Source organism: Gossypium hirsutum, chromosome D08 (genome assembly GCF_007990345.1).
Source record: "Gossypium hirsutum isolate 1008001.06 chromosome D08, Gossypium_hirsutum_v2.1, whole genome shotgun sequence".
NCBI classification, from domain to species: Eukaryota; Viridiplantae; Streptophyta; class Magnoliopsida; order Malvales; family Malvaceae; genus Gossypium; species Gossypium hirsutum.
The window spans coordinates 8,619,870-8,638,199 of record NC_053444.1 but is presented as its reverse complement, the minus strand read 5'-3'; the positions used below and the strand labels follow the sequence as shown (position 1 = coordinate 8,638,199).

Here is an 18,330-nt window from a genome sequence, read left to right as displayed (position 1 = left end):
CTCTCCCTATATAAAGAGAGCCTCGGGTTATCATTTACACACACTTGAATTCAAGAGAAAGTTGTAGAGAGAAAATTCTCTAAAGAGATTATTCCAGAAAATTTCTAGAGATATTTTTTTGATTTACAACTTGACCCAAAAGTTTAGAGAAATTACGAAATTACCCCACTGGTAATTTTTGTGAAAAATTTTTCTGATTCAAAGCAAGCTCACACTCGGTAGACGTGAGCTTGAGGATAGCGAAAAGTACTACTCGATTGAAGTGCTCATCCTAGACGAATAAAAAATGTACACTTTTGATTAAGTGTTTATTAATTTAGATATCACAACAAAGATCTTGTTTTGAAAATAATTTTAAAACTCTGGTTTTCCCCTAAATTTATTTTCACCTGCGTTTTTCAAAACCGTTTTTCCGACATTATTAACAAAATCATTCACTTTGTTTTTAGTACAGAATATAGATGCATTTTTCCAAAGCTTAATGCTCATTTTAGCCCCTAAATTATATTTGTTTTTCCACTTTGGTACCTAAGCATTTTTTCGTCTCACTTTGGCACTTAAATTATCCTTTGCTATCCAGGTGAGAGATGTTTCTATAGGTAGAAGTAGATGCAACACCTCTCACCCGTCTCAGGTTGCATTACGAATGGAAAATGTTACCGGAGCATATACAAAGCAAAAATCTCAGAGATCTTGAAATTTTCAAACTTTAAATATTTTGGTAAAACATAAAGTTTAGTTTAAGAATAAATTTATAGCTTGGAAGTATTTTAAAATCATTTAGAATCATTTTGTAGGTGATCAAAAGTGTTTGAGGTCAAAATCTGAGCTTTAGTAGGCTCAAAAAACTCAAAATAGTGTAGTGATCTAGGTTTAGGGCCTATGTATCGATACACAGAATCTATGTATTGATAATTGGGCTAAGGTTCCGATACATAAATCCTATATATCGGCAATTGGGCCCCTTATAGCATGGGTATCGGAACCTAGTTCCTAAAGCTAAAAACTAGTCTAAAAATACTTAAAAACATGTGCAAACACATCTGTATCATTTCCAAGGGTTCTAAGACATTATAAAACAAATTTAAGTCCCCTTTCAAGCTTAAATTACACATCACGGTCATATTTAAACTAAATGACTAATCAAAATTCATTTGATAACACAAAAAGGGGTTTGAATTACAAATCAAATTTACATTTTTCATATTCAAAATAAGCCTTAGTGTACATGTCATTATTCTTAGACAAATAATTCCCAATATAGTTACGAAAGAAACTTTAAAACCTTAAATAGTGATGCGATGCTCCTAAGTTGAAGTCCAAGCTCCCTAATAAATCCTTAACCTACGCATATTTTGTATCCCTTATGTAATTGACACATCATTTTGATATTTTTTTAAACTTGAATCTTAGACTCTAAACCTTTGACCATAGACCCTGGACCTTGAACTCTGAACCCTAGACCACAAACCTTGGACTCTAAAATCTTGAATCTTAGACCTTAAAGCCTAAAATCTTGAATCCTAGACCTTGAACCATGGACCCAGGGTTCAAGGTCCAGGATCTATGATCCAAGTTTTAAGGTCCTGAGTCTAAGGTCCAAGGTCTAAGGTTAAAGGTTTAGGGTCTAAAGTCAAGGTCCATGGCCTAGGATTTAGGGTTAAAAAATTGTAGTCTAAAGTCTAGGGTCCAAAGTATAAGGTTTAAGGTTTAAGGTTTAGGGTTCAAGATTTAAAGTTTAAGATCTATGATCTAAAGTTTAAAATTTAGAATCGGGTTCTAGATTTAGCATCCGGGTTCTAAATCATGGGTGTCAATGATGGGTCATGTGACGTCTTTGGTTCATTAATAACCACGCAGTTAAGTTCACTTTTTGTCTCTGGTTCTGGGTCCAGGTCATTCACTTTTTGTGTATGCAATTATTGAAATAATAATTTTGGTTCTTTCATTAATAATCACACAGCTAAGTTCTTTCACTTAATTTATGGTATTTTATGTAGTTTATTATAGAACCGAAAGGATACCAGTATCAGATGAAAAATAAACATACTTAGAATTAGTACTGGAAAAATTACATATTGGTATCAGATGGAGTTTTATTAGCAAAAATCACAACTTTCATAAATTTGATTCTGCAAAATCACACAGTTTTAACAAATAAATAAACATAAACAGAACATCTTTGCATTGGTATGCAAAAGCTGATCTTACCCTAGCACAATTCACAAACCCATGAATTGTGGCAAAAAATGCTCAAAAAACAGCATATGAAGCACTGTCTTTATTTCTCACTTGATATCTTCCCAGGAACTACTTCATTCAGAACCCGGTCAAGAACTTGCTGTGGTATTGCCAAACAAATCAAACCCAGACTGATTTCATACAAGGACGTCCTTTGAAACTTGTATTGTTTGCTGTGAATCTAATTTCCTCTGCTATCCCATTAAGATGACAGTGTGCCCTCTAATTGACTTGATTTAAGCTTAGGCAGCAACTCAGAAACCACCTTTTGCAATGTAACGTGCTTCATCCTGCCATTGCTTCCATTTAGAACCATTTTTGACAGAAATGTGACCTCTTGTGAGTCCAAATGTTCCCTCAGTAGCTCATTCCAGAACTTATCATCCTCATTGAGGTCGGGTGTTTCCATCAATTCCACCACTTGCTTCAATGTAGCTACATTCCTACCAGCACCACAACCCATGGCGGTAGCAGCACCCACGGCATTTGCAAATGCTAACGTAGTAACCAATGGAATATTATGTATAAAACCATATGCAATGGCAGCTACAAAACTATCTCCACACCCGACAGTGTCCATGATTTTCACCTAATCAAATGTTGAAAAGAATTCGGACAGGTTAGAAGAATGACCAAATCCAAAAGAATGGTTATATTAGACCTATCAATTAGGTGGGTCAGACTGATTTTGGGTTAGATCTATCTAGATCGTGTCAATTCAGATTTAATACTTTCCTATAATTTTGGGTCTGAGTCAATTTCAGGTTCAGATCATCTCAAGTGGTCATTTGGATCAAGTCATTATGGATTTGAATCATTTTGGATTTTGGCCACTTTAAGTTCAAGTCCTCTCAAGTTAGGTGGTAGGTTTGGGTTGTCCCAGATTCAGATTGCTTCGGATTCAGGCCAATTTAGGTTTGGGTCAATTCATGTTTGGGTTAGGCAAATTCAAGTTGTTGACTTTTTATAATCAAATTGAGTTGGGTTGGACTTGAGATCAAGTTGGATTTTCAAGTTCAGATCAGAATTGATAGGTCTAGTCATATGTAGCTTCTTTACAAAGCTGTAAGGAGGCAAATTTTCAGAAAACAGGCTTCATATTTTCAGGGACAATTTACATTTTAAAATATGTATCTGAAATTTCTGTTAGTTACTACTTAAGGTATACATGACCATGAACTTTAAAAATACATTTTCAAGCTAAAATGAAAGGCATCCAAGCTTAAAGCAACTTGACAACTTATTCAAGGTATTTCCATTAATAACAATCACCATGTAGCTAAACCCTTTTTTAAGTTTTCGGATATAAAAGGAAGCTATAACTCACCTTAAATGCAGATGCACAAGTAATACCGGACTTGGTTATCAGAATGGAACCCTTAGGGCCCATCTTCACAACCACCCATTTTGTGCGGTTTCCTTTCCTCAGCAACTCCTGCGCTGCAAGAATCGGGTCCACTAGGCCGGTTAAAGATTCAGCCTGAAAGTCCATAAATGTAAGTAATTAGGTAAACAGCCAAAAGAGGCTATTAGATAGATATATTCCATATCAAATACCATAAAAGCCCAAATACTTCCTACTGGGATCCAAACCTCCAAAGCTGCGGGCATACGTAATATTAATCAAAGAATGAAGAATACTCATGTCCTATAACCTAAAAACACCTGTGCTTTTTCAGGCAAAGAAAGACGAATATTGATAAAATGAATGCACGAAGTATAGAGTTCAGCATTTTCATCTCGGATAGTTGACAAATATTCTTAGATTGATGGTTCAGCTAAAGAACTAACCAGTAAAGGAACAATCATTCCAAGTGATTAGACAAAAGTCGAGATGATTTGGGCATGAACTGAAACAGGTCTAATAGGAGACTGGACCATCAGGTTCAAATTGAAGGTGCTTAGACCACGCTTAGACAACAAGGAACAAAAAGGACTGCAGCAAAAATATTGAAAGAAAAGGCCATGGCCTGCACTTTACGAACGATCAAGTGAAGCAACTTCAGAAAGTTGAAATGATTACAATTACATCAAAATGAGATATGAAAGCATTGGAAAATAGATATAAAAGCACAATACAAACAGAGAATAAAGGAAAATAGAATGAAAATGTCCATAGATTCAGAAAAGCACCTCGTCAGATGTTAGAAGGAGGACATCACTCATCCTCAAGATGCTCAAGTGCTTTTTGCTCTTCCACAGTTCCACTTAAAAGACTCTTCCCACGCGGCCCTGGATCGAAAAACACCGATGTGCCAACTTCGACTGTATACTCCACAGCCGAGATTATCATATGAGGGGAAAGCTCATCAAAGTCATAACCATTACAAAACAGGATTCTCGAGCGTTTAATTGCCCTCTTTACTTCTTCAGAAAGTGTATTCATCCAGCTAAAAGCAGGTTCCTTACTAAAATCCGCCCGACTAATGAAACAAAAACAACACCACATAAAACTTCAGCAACCATTTTCTCAACCAAATTTGGTGCACATCATTAAAAAAACAGCCACAAGACAAGATTTTTTTTTCTTTACCTGCAAAAGCCATGTTTTTGCAAAGGGTCAACAAGCACCCAGCATAAGAGGGTTTCATAAGAAGAACTAGGAGCGTTGAGAACATCAGTTTCTTCACTCATTCCAACCATACCAATTCCTTCAGCTTGAAGCACATCTTCAAGAAACTTCCCATAAATTTCATTACCAACGTGACCTATTGCAACACACTTAAGTCCCAGCCTGGCAGCTGCTATAGCCATATTACAGTTTCCACCAGCTTCCCAGTATTGCTGTGACCCAAAAGGAAAATAAATTTGAAAACCCATTTGGAAAAAGAGTACCATTCCTTTTACCATTATCCAAAAAACTAGGGAAAGAAATCTTTTTTTACCTTATCGGGAGGAGAGGAGGATAACTGCTCCATGTAAGGCCTTGCGAGAATCTGGGGAAGGAGGGGTAATTTAGGAACATTGAGGACAATATCGACGCAGAGGTTGCCGAGAGTGGCGACATCGACGGTTTTGACGGCGGCGGGTTTCGTAGCGTTGGAAGAGTGGAAAGAGCTAGAGGGGTGATTGAGAAGTGGGGTATGGAAACCCCGGCAAGAGAAGGCAGAGTAGGGAGATTTGGTGATGGTCTTGTTAGGATGGAGGGAAAAGGCAAAGAGGAGGCGAGAAGGGATAGGGGTGGAATGGTGAAGGGGGGGAGGGAAAGGGAATTGGGTGTTCTTAAAGGCTACTGATTGGTGATTCATTCAGCTGAATGCCTAAGTGAAAATGCGTCAAAAAAAAACTGATGATGACGACGAAGAAGAAGAAATGGAAGTTGAGAGCAAACAAATTGGAATAGTAATTTCAATATAAAAACTATGCTTAAACTGAAAAGGAAAAGGTTACGGAATAAATGAATGGGTGGCGATTGGCTAAAGATGTTACCTTTTTTTATTTCCAAAGGGTTGAGTCAATCAAAGTTCCAACCCTCATAACAATATTTATTCCAATGGAGTAAGTAAAATCAAATTAAATTAATTATATATTAAATTTTATCCAATTTATTTAAAAAAATTTATTTGTACATTAATTGATAAAATAATCAAATAATAGAAATGAATTAAATTTTTAAGGGAAAGATTAAATTTGTTAATAGAAGAGAGAAAAAGTAATGGCTCTTGTTTTCTGTTCATTCATCTTTTAACTTTGATTTCCAGTGGGGGATTCCTAGATGGAATCTGCAATTATGTCGTCACTTTCTTTCATTTCTACAATATTTTCATCTTTTTACCTTTTCTTTTCCAAAAAAAAAAAAGATAAAGTTTGGTTACAAAGTTGAATGGAGATGTTAAATCCATGATAATTTTCATTAGAATGGTTTTCAAAGACCTTTGAATAGCTCGTAATTGTCTTTAGAAAAAGATAGAATCTATGTTATCTGAATTGTATTACAGATTAACTTTTCAAGCAATATAATCTTAAGAAACGTTCAAGAATAAACGTGGCAGTAGTTTTCTTTGGCAGAAAGAGTGACGGCTATCAGAATAGCATATGAATATGCTCAAATTACATTATTCAATGTATCATTGTTTTAAGACTTCAACATCTTTTGCCTGTTTGAACGATTCAAAGCTCAAGTACCAAAAGTGTTGCAACACCCAACCTATGTTTCTGGTTGGAAGGTTCTTGGATTATTTCCAATTTCGAAGATTTAAATCATTTCAGAGTCATCTAATTTAAGAATAGTACATTTACATGAAACAATCAAGAAACCGTGTCCAGCATCCATGTAAAGACAGACCAGATAAAAATGTACAGATCAAGGCCTCATCCCTTCCATCTGCGGTGCAGAAATGCAGACTGTAAATCGTATGCTCCTAGCTAAACTGGTCTGAGTGTGTAATTCATCAAATAAGTTTCTTAATCACTATGGTCCCAAATGCTTAATATTGTCATCGCATGACCAAAAATGCTCAAACTTAAAAATTATTTATATCAGGATGAACAAAGCACCACCACGAAAACACGGGAATGAAGATGGTTGGCACAAGCAAACTTCACTGACCAACCTCAAGAGTATTTTCATGCCTTTGCCAGATCCTCAAGTCTCATGACAACAGTTTGAGCTACATCATGGTAAGCCTTGGAGACAGCGGAATCAGGTGCTGATACCACTATCGGCATGCCTTTGTCACAGCCTTTCCTAATGTCCAATTCAATGGGTATCTGAGAAGGTATTGGTAACGGATCATATAAATTTGCAGCTTTGAATATTAGCAGCTACGTTAAACAATATAATAGCTATCAAGTTAGGCCAAAGAAAGTCCTCCTTAATGATTTTCGATTTGTTATAGCTAGTCACTTTAATACTTGCTTGTAGTTGGTTAACTTCAATCAACAACTGACCTCACCAACAAGTTGCAACCCCATCTCAGCTGCTGTTTTACGGGCTCCACCAGCACCAAAGATGAACGAAGGTTCACCACAGTGTGGACACTTGAAGTAGCTCATGTTCTCTATTAATCCCAAAATCTATAAAAGCAGTCGGAATTTCAAAATTAACTCCACAAGAGTAGAGAGGGTATAGTTGTTATAACGATCGATAGTAATAACAAAACTATTACATCACACCGTAAGGAAGTTCTATGGAAGGTGCTGACACCATCCACATGCTCAAAAAGCTTAGCCAATATCCTTTAATGCAGCCATGCACTGTTGGCAACAGTTCAGATATTATACTCTTCCCAGAAAGAATTTCATAAAACCAAAATCTTTCAATGACAACAATAACATTTCTATCCCACAAACAGATTTATAACTTAAAGTACTAAGTAATAGTAACTGACAATATAAATGCGTAATATCACATGCAGTTGAATGCAGTCATTTTTCAGAACTTCATAACAATACCAAATTTAGGCACCATACACAAATTTTCAACAAGCTTTGCTGGCCTGATAAGAGAATACATGCAGAACTTATGACTTACAGGAACTTGAACTTTAGAGAACATTCTAACTCCTCTACGAGCATCAATCAGTGCAACATCTTGTGGGGTTGAAACTATTAAAGCACCTAAGAAAAACAAACAATGATTAAAGAAAAAAAACCATCAAACATAAGTTTTTGAATTTAATGAATATATCAGATAGGGCAAGTGAAGTAAGATATGCTTCCCTTCATTTCCGTTTGTCCCTGTCAAGGATGTTGGTGGTTGGACAGTAGGAAAGGAAAGAGAGTTTGGGGAGAGGGTAAAAGTGATGTTCTTATCCTTCTCAAACTAGACCTTAGAAAATAAAAGACATCATAATTTTAGCCTCTTATTCGCGCAAGAGAGAATCGGGTGAAGGTGATGCCAAAAGGTAACATAGCAAGGTAATAATTATTTTCATTCAAGCTATTGTGATGTCAAAGTGATTCAACTTTATCAAGGAAATCAACTAAAAATCATATATAGGCACAAATGATCTGAGTGATGATGACATTAATGAGGTTTGATAGACGAAGCTTGAATTTACATAGCGAGTGGAACACCTATCCAGCCAAAGAGGTATTTCATGTTTTATGACTAGTCCAAGCTCATCTTGGTTTTGATATGTCAGTTTTCAAGCACAGTACCAAACACCTTTCTCCCAAAAGAAGGGGAAAAAAAGAAGCTAAAATTTTATTATCCACCTGACAACTGAAGCTTCTGGGACATAGTTAGTTGTGCATCACCTGTGCCAGGGGGCATATCCACCACAAGGATATCAAGAACTCCCCAAGCAACTTCCCTCGACATTTTCTGAAGAGCACTCATCACCTGAAATAAATTTAAGCTATCACAAAATACCATGTAAACTTAAAATGAGAGAAGGAATGTTTAAAACAGTTTAGCTTCCAAAATTCTTAAGATCGGAAAATGCATTTGTTAGACAGGTAACACGTATTATGAGCAGTCTTTTTTTTTTGCACAGGTTGTAGATTTTATGAATAACAAAAGTAGGCAAAGGATGGAAATACACAAGTTCCAATTTATGGGACAAACTCTCAAATGAAGCAACTGTGACTTATAACACAATATCTACATTATATGAAATAGGGAAGCCAACTCAACTAAGGTTGGATTTGAAACTAATAGGCTGGCAGCACAATCTTGCTTTCTCTGCTCTCTGAATGTAAGAAGAGATAGATGGACAGCTGGATTGTTAAACAAGCCACTTTTTACACAGAAGCTATAACAATGTTTATGTTCCACCATGAATGAGGGAAAGAAAAAGAACAAGAAACTTTATAAATCGGAATACCATGGGGCCTCTCCAGACAATTGGTGCATCCTTATCCACCAGGAATCCCATTGACATACACTTCACTCCATAGTTTTCAATAGGAATCATCTTCATATCTGTGCGTGTGTGTATGAGAGAGAGAGAGCTTTAAAAACATATCTCATATAAAAGGTAAGAAATGATTGAAAACTATCTAGCTAAAATTCTGCTGTCAATGATTCTTTCTGAGCTAGTCTAAAAGACCACACAATTTTTGACTCAGGCATGCATCAATCAAATTCTTATTAAACTGGAGATAGAGATACAGAATATGATCTTTAACCATTTGTTAATTGATCATTGAAGACTCAATCTGCTATGTAAGATTTCATACGTAACTGAAATCTACAATGAAACACATTCAGCACTATCAGATGGAACTTTTTTAACCTCCCCCCGTCCCCCACCCCTGGCCAAAAAAAAAAAGATTACACTTTTAAATACTTCATTCCTGTTGTAACTTGTAATTAATGGATAATTAATGTACAAATAGATATAACATTTTCCACATTTTCATCCACTGACAGAAAGATATCTATTGGAAGATAGAAATGTTACCATTATTAACTTCTGGCTTTTGGTGGATGTTCATCATGGTTGGAACAGATGGTCCATACACATCTGCATCAAGCACGCCCACTTTCAATCCGCACTTGTTAGCTAATGCAACCGCCAAATTAACTGCAAAAGATTGCAAAACAACTAATATTAGTGGAAACCCCTGGAAAATGGCATTCCTACCTCATAAATCTGAAAAGAATAGATTACCTGCGGTGGTAGACTTGCCTACACCACCTTTACCAGAAGCAACAGCAATTACATCTTTAACCCCGTTAATTCTCAGTTGATCATTGCTTAACACTGAATAGCTCCTAGCACCCCCAAGCCTCTGCCCAAAGAAAAAAAGAATCAACTTTTGAATCAAACCCAAAAAGAAGAGTAAATTTCTCAAATATCAACAAGAAATGAAGCTTTAATAAGTGAAACCAGCGAAGCACAAGAGCCTTTAACTTACAGCAAAGGGTCGCCAGAAGCCTTTCATTAGGAAGTAAGTAACAGTTCACGAGTCTCAGAAACACACAACAGCAAAAGATCGCATCTTTCTTCACTTAGAGATACTTGGTGTATTGGTTTTGGTTGTTTGCCCATCAACAAGCATGAGGCGAGGGCTCTGAAGAACCTACGAAAGGAAGGTGAAGCCCACTTACCTGGACGGGTAGTAGGGCCCATCAAGAAGCCCATCGACTAGGGTGCGTGTTAGAATGGGTGGACCCTGCCAGCATGAAAACCGGTCATCACCTTACGTTTCTTTTCCCATCATTTTACATTTGAATTATTTGGAGTTGAACCATTATCAACTCCAAACATTTCACAAGTAAACAAAGTTTTTCATATTTTCAAGTTTAAGTAATTTCCGGTTCATATTATTTAAATTATTTAAATGAATTTTTTTATCCAATCATTATCCTTTGAGAATAAGATTGTATGAAATAGTGACATCACGTCATCTGTATCTCTTTTCCAACAGTTTTATATCCTATCAACATTTTCATCCTAAAAAAAATAAAATCCAAATTTAAATCTTGAAATTCAGGATGAAAATACTGATGTGGTATCTCGTTTGATGCTTAACTTTGGATAAGTTTATATTATTTGTTAAGGTAATTTTAGGTTTAGATCATTTTGGATTCGGATAATCTCAAGTTTGAGCTATTTGCTAAAATTATCGGGTTTGACACTCTTATTTGAATAAATTTGGACTATTTACTAAAGTGATTCATATTAAGTTTAGATTATTTTTTATACAAATTATTTTCGAGTTTGAATTGAGTGAGTTTAAAATTTTAATTTTAAGAATAAAGGTTTACTTTTTTCTTTAATGTGTTTTCAACACAATGAAGTACAAATAGTGGTGCAAATATTCAAGATCGTATTAGAAAATGAGCCCACAAGACTAATGAACTTTTCTCTATTGTAAATTCCAAGCTAAACTAGTTCATTTAGATCCCAATCCGATGACTAAATCAACACCCAAATGAACCATCGTAGCTAAATTCGAAGCGCATCTCTATTCCATGGTGGAAGCTAAAAGCTTGTAAAACAAGGTCACAAAAGGTTTTCAACACCTTGTATTCATTTTCTTGGCTACATTACCTCAACATACACGCATCTTTTGTTTTCTTCGCCTTTTACTTCCCCATACGCACTATCTTTTTTTCACATTATATAACAAGTCAGGATTGACATAGAGGATTCAATCCATTGACATATATAATAACATAAAATGGTGCACGTTCCCCACTTTTTATGACTGTCAGTGGTTGAAGGAGCCGTGTTGTTTATCAGTTCCACCTCCTTTCAACCTTCAAACTACGGCTTAATTTAGTCAAATTTCTGAAATTTCAATAAAGCCAAAGCCCTATTCAGGCTGCAGTCAAACCACACCCATAGGATAACCACTCAACACCGCTGCCTCTCTATATATTTATTGAACCTTCTCACCATTCTCACCCACCTCATAGCAATAATATTCTGCCCTTTCAAAGAAGATGGTAATCGAAAAACTGTTTTCAGCTTTATTGGCTTTCACCTTATTAATAGCCTCGCTTCAACTTGGTGCAATGAGGCCATTGGATGGGGAGCAATGGCTGGCAAAACATGAGCTTCTGCTTCAATCACTACAGAAAGGTCCGGTGACGGGGACCGGTCACAATCCATGCACCGAAATCCCCGGAAGAGAAACCGGCATCTGCAAGCTGGGTGGCATGAACGTAGCCGGTAATGTTATGCACGCACTTCCGGCGCTTACCGGAGTTGTACCTGAGTTTGGGGTACTGGCTTCTACAGCCAAGGAGACTCATCATGATTCTTAATATGATGGAAAATAAAATTTTCCTAGTTGTTTAACAACATACTTGATTGATAACTTATTTGTCTTTATTCTTAGTACATCCAAAGTCCAAGTAATGTTGGGCTGGAAATGAAACCGCTGTTAATTGACAGTTTATTCAAGAAACATATGTATAGTTTGATTGCTTTATTCAAAATATTTGTATTTTTTCTTTTTAATTTTAAAAATTGCATGCTTCAGCTTATAATGCTTTTGCTTATCTTTTCACCAGTCATATGGACAAAACCATGTTCCCATTTGGTTCGAAATCATGGACATGTTTAATTTGTTCAGGATTATTACCAGTCTTACAGGTTTATTACTTTTTTCTGTAAAAGTAGTGCACCATTTATTTGCAGGTCAGTCGCTCGGGCTGATACAGAAATTTAGGTCTGTTTTTTAAGTTTAGCGCCCAATCTAAAAAATAAGTTTAAAATTTTGTATAAACTTGACTTAAATGAAAAAAATATTAAACTCGAGTCTAATTCGGTCCGTTTGTATTAAAATTATTTTATTTTAAAATAAATTTAAAAAAATATAATACATCAAATATATTAAAAATATTAAAATAAATGTTTCCCAACAAATAGAAAATACATTAAAAAAATATTTATACTTAAATAATACAAAGATAGTTGCAACTTAGCAAACAAATATCTCTAAAATAGTAGCATAATTAACAATAAAACATAAGCTATACAATATTTAATGAATAACAACAAAATAGTAATAATATAATAGCAAAATGATAGCAAAATAATAGTAAAATGATAGTAAAATAGCAGCAGAAAAAAAAAAAGTTGATTCGGGTCAGGTCAAAACATTTTACCTGAGGTCTGATTTGTTTAAAAAATTGATTTTATTTTTTGTCCAAATCTTTTTTTCAGACTTATGTTTTTGTCTAAAACTTCCCTTTTTTGGGTGGACCTTCGAGTTCAGGCGAATGATCTGACTCGTGATGAATTCTAGTGAAGATATATATATATATAGTACTTTGTTTAAAAAAAAGAAAAGTCCATGCATTGACTGAAAAATAATATTTATTTCTTGAATGTTTAGTTGGGTGGAATCCAGAAAAGACTTTATTCAAAAAACTAAATTCGCTAAGAAATTGGTAAAAATCTTATATAGTCATGAAATAGGTAAAATAGAATGTGTATTTTAAAAGTAAAATAGAAATTAAAATTACTAAAAGGAAAATCATAAAACAACAAAAGAATATCAACACAAAAATAGCTAGTTATACAGTTAGATAATTACTTATATTTGTGGGGCTTAGTTAGAAATTTTAATCCACTATTTTTAATCTAGTACAAGGAATGACTTTAATCATATCACTCGTCAATGTAACAACATCACATTTGTACTTAATATATAACACCGCTTACTCATTTTGGTCTTGATATATGAGAGATGTTACTGAAGTACATATATTGTAAAAATATTGAAAAAATGTTTAAAAATTTAAACTTTAAAATAATTTAATTAATTATTAAATTTTAGATAAAAATTTTAAAATTATTTAAAAATATTTAATTAGTGATTGGAAATATTAGAGGATCAATTCCGAGCTTCAATAAGCTCAGAATGTTTAAAACAGTACAAAAATACAAAATCAAGAGTTATGTATCAATACATATACCCATGTGTGGACATATATAGTAATTATTTTATTGTGAAAATAATCATAAAAATTGCACACCTTAATTGTTATTTTATCAATAATATTAATTTGAAGAAATCATTATTATGTGTATTATCAAATTATGATTAATATTAAGATACATTGTATATATCAATAATATCAGTTTTTTTATTTAATATTTACAGTGATAATTGTTTCACAAATAAAGGCTCAAAATTAATAACAAATTCTTTTAAATTTGGTTACACACAATTTTATTATACCCCAAATTAAATGGAAAAACCCCATTAAGGCGTAATCAGTGGTTCAGAAAGGCTCCAACTCAAAAAGAGCACAAAGCCCATGTGAGGCCCGGCTCAGCTAAGGCATAAATCCTAAGGGAGCATCCGATTTAGTCTAGTTAAATTTAGTTAAAAATTTTTGAGTGAATCGAATTAATGAATTTTATTTTACAATAGAATTCAATTTAAATATTTTTTGTATTGAGTTTAAAAAATTCAAATCAAGTTTAGTCGAATTAACGAATCCTATCATTTATACTTAATATTACGTTCACATGGACGAATTATTTAACTAGAAGATGAAGTATAAGATTATTTAACTACATAACTAAGGTTGATGGGTAAACATTTATCAAAACGACGTATTTTTACCTTTTAACTTAATAGTTTTGACTTTTAACTTTAGAAAAGGTAAACATTTATCAAAATGATGTGTAGTTTTGTCTTTTCTTATTCGAATTTTTAGATAAATTGAATTGTATAATTCATATTCGAGTAAAACTAAAATATTTGATTTTTTTATTCAAGTTGATCCGAATAACTCGATTAATTCGAATAACTCAAACTATTTAACTTAAAATTTAAATTTTTTATCGAATTTTTAAATCGAATCAAATTTTACTCTTCTCTAATATACTTTATTACAAGCCAAACCCAATAAATCTTATTAGCATGCCATGTGGCATCATCTGCCTCTTTCTTCCTCGAAGAGAATCAACATTCTGCAAAGCTTTCCCAATTCAGCAAAGTATACAAAGGAGCACGTGCATTTAATGCATGGTTTTGGGAAGTAGAATTGATCGGAAATTAATTAGAGTATTGATCTAAAATAAATGGTTGGGTTGATTAACTCCATATAAATTGATTCAATTGTATTAGAAAATTAGTTAGATGGGGGAGTTGAATCAGATTTTTTTTATTATAAATTTTAATTGAATTGATGAGTCAGTGATTTGTTCAATTCGATCACTGATTTGATTCTGAAAATCATGGTTTAATGTTCTTGAAATGACAAGACATTGTAATCAATTAATAATAAATGACAATTTGATCTAGGCAGATCAATAGGCAACTCACCGATACATAAATAATTATATTTAAATCCAATTATCATATACCATTTTAAATACACATACATGATTTAAATAATTATTTTTATATAATGTTAATATTTTAATTTTTGGATATATATTTTATTTTTAAAATATAATTATATATTATTTTACTAATCTAATTTGAATAATCTAAAATTTTTATTTAAGAGAAAAATTTTGATGTACTAAATATTTCTTGTACATTTTATTATGAATATACTCATTTCAACTAAATTACATAGTATACTTATACTTTATTCAAAAAAAATACTTATACTTATTCAAGGACCAATCGATAATAACAAGATGTATACATTAAATATTAAAAAAGAAATAGCCCAACAAATATAAAAAGCTAGAGTAAATAGATAAAATTGTGTACGATATTTAATTTTCTTGTTAATGTTATTGGTAAGTATTGCCAATACTTTTATGGCTAATATATTATATACGATGATTTGGTTTTAAATTTACCTGTTAGAATTTTTTCCGTAAGCATTATTGATAATTTTTTATATTAATTAATATTATTTTTTAGAATTTAAAATTCCATAGTTGCTTAATTACAATTTATACTAGATATAGAAAATTACGATATAATTATATTCGGTTAGCCAAACATGTTTAGGAAGTTGAAATTGGTTATAATTACATTAGGATATAATTATTAGCCTAAATCATGGTAAAACTGTCATGGCGACCCCTATACTAAGAGTCGGATTGCATTTTGCCTCCTCTACTAAAAAAATGGGTAAATTAGTCTCCATACGTTAGATGAAATAGCAAAGTGGTCTTCTTATTAAAAATTTCATCCATTATCACTATTAAAAATGGGTTCCATGTATGTTAACATATTGCACATAAGTTTTTAATAGTATAAATGAATAATTCAGCAAAATGATCAATTTTTTCTTTAATCTCATGTACAGAAATTAATTTACTTATTTTTTAAATAGAAAAATAAAGTAACATGAAACTCTAATATAAAATCCTCCATGATTTTTTACCTAAATCATAGAAAAAGAAAAAGGAATGTTCCCATTTGGTCATACACAATATACACGCAAAATTTATCTAATATATGTAAGCAACTAATTAACCAGTTGCTGCAATAAGGAAAACAAGGTGGATTCATTTGAGATTAGCGGAGGCACTGAATCTGGTAGCAAGCGCCTAGGAGGAGTCATAACATGGTCTACGAGGGCTCTCTCGTTGGTGCAAGGTGTGCCACCAGCGTCAGGAATGTAAGTGCATCCATTGTGTCCAGAAGGGGGGAGTGGGACAACTTCCTTTTCAAAAGACTTTAATGCAGCAGTGTCTTCGTTTAAAACCCGAGACGACTCACATTGATGGGCTCTTACAAGGAAAAACACAACGGTAATGACAAGAAAAAGATGTAAACACCTCATTGCTATGTATATAATAATAATATGGGGCAAAGATAGCAAAATCAACCAAAATGGACGAGCTCTCATGAATATGAGATTTAGATGGTAAGGTAGGTGTGTATTTATATGCATTTGTGACAAGTTGAAGGATGAATAGGAGATAGCTGAAATTGAATGCATGGTTTTGGGCGGTTTTCATGTCAGGCTTTGCTTTGTGTTCCTTGGCGGAGAGCTGCAGCCTTTAAATCAAACATTTGTCACGGGATAGGGGTTGTGCAGTTTTAGGGAAGCTTTTAGAACAGCAAATCACTATCATGAAGTCGCTTTATCTGTTGGCAATTGCTACCCATCTTTCATCTGTTTTTTACGCATCAGCATTCACATGAAACTAGAAAGAGACGTGGTTATATATGCCGTCATGTTGATAGGAAATATATTGACGATTGAGATGGAGATTTTTTTTTTCTGGATTTTCCATGGAATAAAAGTTACAGGGCTGCTGCCTGCAACTTGTGAAGTGGAGCTTTCGCTTTGTCTATTATTCCAGGAACTGTGGTATCTTGTGAACCCATGATTAGAAATTGAAAGCATGCAAGTGTGTCATGAAGGAAAAGATCATCCATGTGCAAGTTAAAATCCCTTTGATTTATTGCATATAATAATTTATATAAAACCATTACCCTGAAATGAAGCTTCCAATCTCATTGCTTGATTCCCTACTAGGTCGTCAAGTCTCTGGAAGCCGCAGCTATCCCTGCCACTTGGGTTTTGGAGTCAAAAGATGTACCAATGTCTAAGCTTCCATGGGAGGTTGATGCTATAATTCATGCATCACGTTCATGATTTCATTCATATAGGGTTGCTGATTGGGTAGTTAAAGCATCTATACTCTATCCTGTTGATTGGATGTTTACTGCTACGAACCTTGATTCATTATTGTAATTTCACATTCTTAGAAATTATTGAAAGCGAAAATTAAGAATTTCTGAAAATTTTATATTTTATAGATTATAAAATGGATATAAAAGATGTATTGATTTCACCGATTGCAGCTTTTCATTTGAATTATATCATACAATCATATTAATTAAAATTGACTATTCATTATTTATTTCAATAATTACTTTATAATTATATAATTTAGATTAGATTATGACACCCGTTACGTGAATAAAAACATTCATATAACAAATATGACTTTGATTAAACGGATAAAGTTGATTTATTGAAAAGCATAATGACTTGGATATAAAAATTAAACTTAACCCATTATGTGTATTTATTTTTCTAAATTTATTAAAATACAAAAAAAAAAAAATTCTCCAAATAACATTTCTTACATGGTAAAAAAGGAGCTTTTGGTTTTTTTTTTAACTAAACTAAAATTCAATTGATAAACGACATCAATTCAATCAACTTTTAATATGTAAACATAATGATAAATTTATTACTTAGTGTTAACATCTTTTGTTAATTTAACACTTTTTTTGAGTTAAATTTACCCTTCAATCTTTAAAAAAAAATTTAGATTTAACCATTGACTTTTAAAAAGAGCCGGATTGATTTTATAATAGAAATATTGACTAAAAAGTTAAAATTTTAAAAATAACCGCTTACATGACAATCCACGTATACTTTATTTATTTTTTTTGAATTTTTATAATTTTATGATTTTTAATTATTTGTTATCATGACAAATAATATCATTTTATAATGAAGAACACCTAAATTGTCACACCTTAAAAAAATATAATTTTAATAAAAACGATTTTATTTGTTTTTTTTAAAAAATAATAGTTAAATGTAAGTCACCTTTCCTAGTATTTACGTAACCCTTACGTTCTTTTTCTAAAACCAAATGTCATGTCATGAAACCGTTAACTGTGATCACTTGGGGCAGAATACAAGCATTTCCAAGACAAGTGATAACAAATGTGATTAATGCAAAATTTTTAAAATCTAATGAATACAAATATTTTTAATTAACATTTAATCAGTAG

At 33.0% G+C, this 18,330-nt stretch overlaps 1 protein-coding gene and 1 pseudogene across 2 annotated transcripts; both read right to left on the bottom strand.

Annotated features, from left to right (window-relative positions):
- Nucleotides 1-2,034: 2,034 nt before the first annotated feature.
- LOC107915115 (5-dehydro-2-deoxygluconokinase-like) lies at nucleotides 2,035-5,655 on the bottom strand (annotated as a pseudogene).
- A 717-nt stretch (nucleotides 5,656-6,372) lies between these two features.
- On the bottom strand, nucleotides 6,373-10,299 carry LOC107915108 (iron-sulfur protein NUBPL). 2 transcript variants are annotated; one of them, XM_016844249.2, is made up of 8 exons: nucleotides 10,048-10,299; nucleotides 9,801-9,921; nucleotides 9,591-9,713; nucleotides 9,012-9,109; nucleotides 8,401-8,527; nucleotides 7,715-7,800; nucleotides 7,132-7,257; nucleotides 6,373-6,951 (listed from the first exon to the last, which is right to left on the bottom strand). In XM_016844249.2, the coding sequence occupies exons 1-8, from the start codon at nucleotides 10,072-10,074 to the stop codon at nucleotides 6,808-6,810; spliced, it is 852 nt and encodes a 283-aa protein (XP_016699738.1). In that variant the 5' UTR covers nucleotides 10,075-10,299; the 3' UTR covers nucleotides 6,373-6,807. The 2 variants fall into 2 exon arrangements, with proteins under 2 accessions (XP_016699738.1, XP_040955729.1); XM_041099795.1 differs by having other exon boundaries at nucleotides 8,443-8,527; nucleotides 10,048-10,207.
- Between the last annotated feature and the right edge of the window lie 8,031 nt (nucleotides 10,300-18,330).

Excerpts from the sequence above, each read along its gene's own strand:
- LOC107915108 (XM_016844249.2), bottom strand. The coding sequence starts at position 10,074 with ATGAAAGGCTTCTGGCGACCCTTTGCT. Across the intron at positions 7,801-8,400 it reads CCAGAAGCTTCAGTTGTCAG|GTGCTTTAATAGTTTCAACC; the intron begins GTGGATAATAAA and ends TGTTTTTCTTAG. Across the intron at positions 7,258-7,714 it reads TCTCTAAAGTTCAAGTTCCT|ATTTTGGGATTAATAGAGAA; the intron begins GTAAGTCATAAG and ends CTGCTTTTATAG.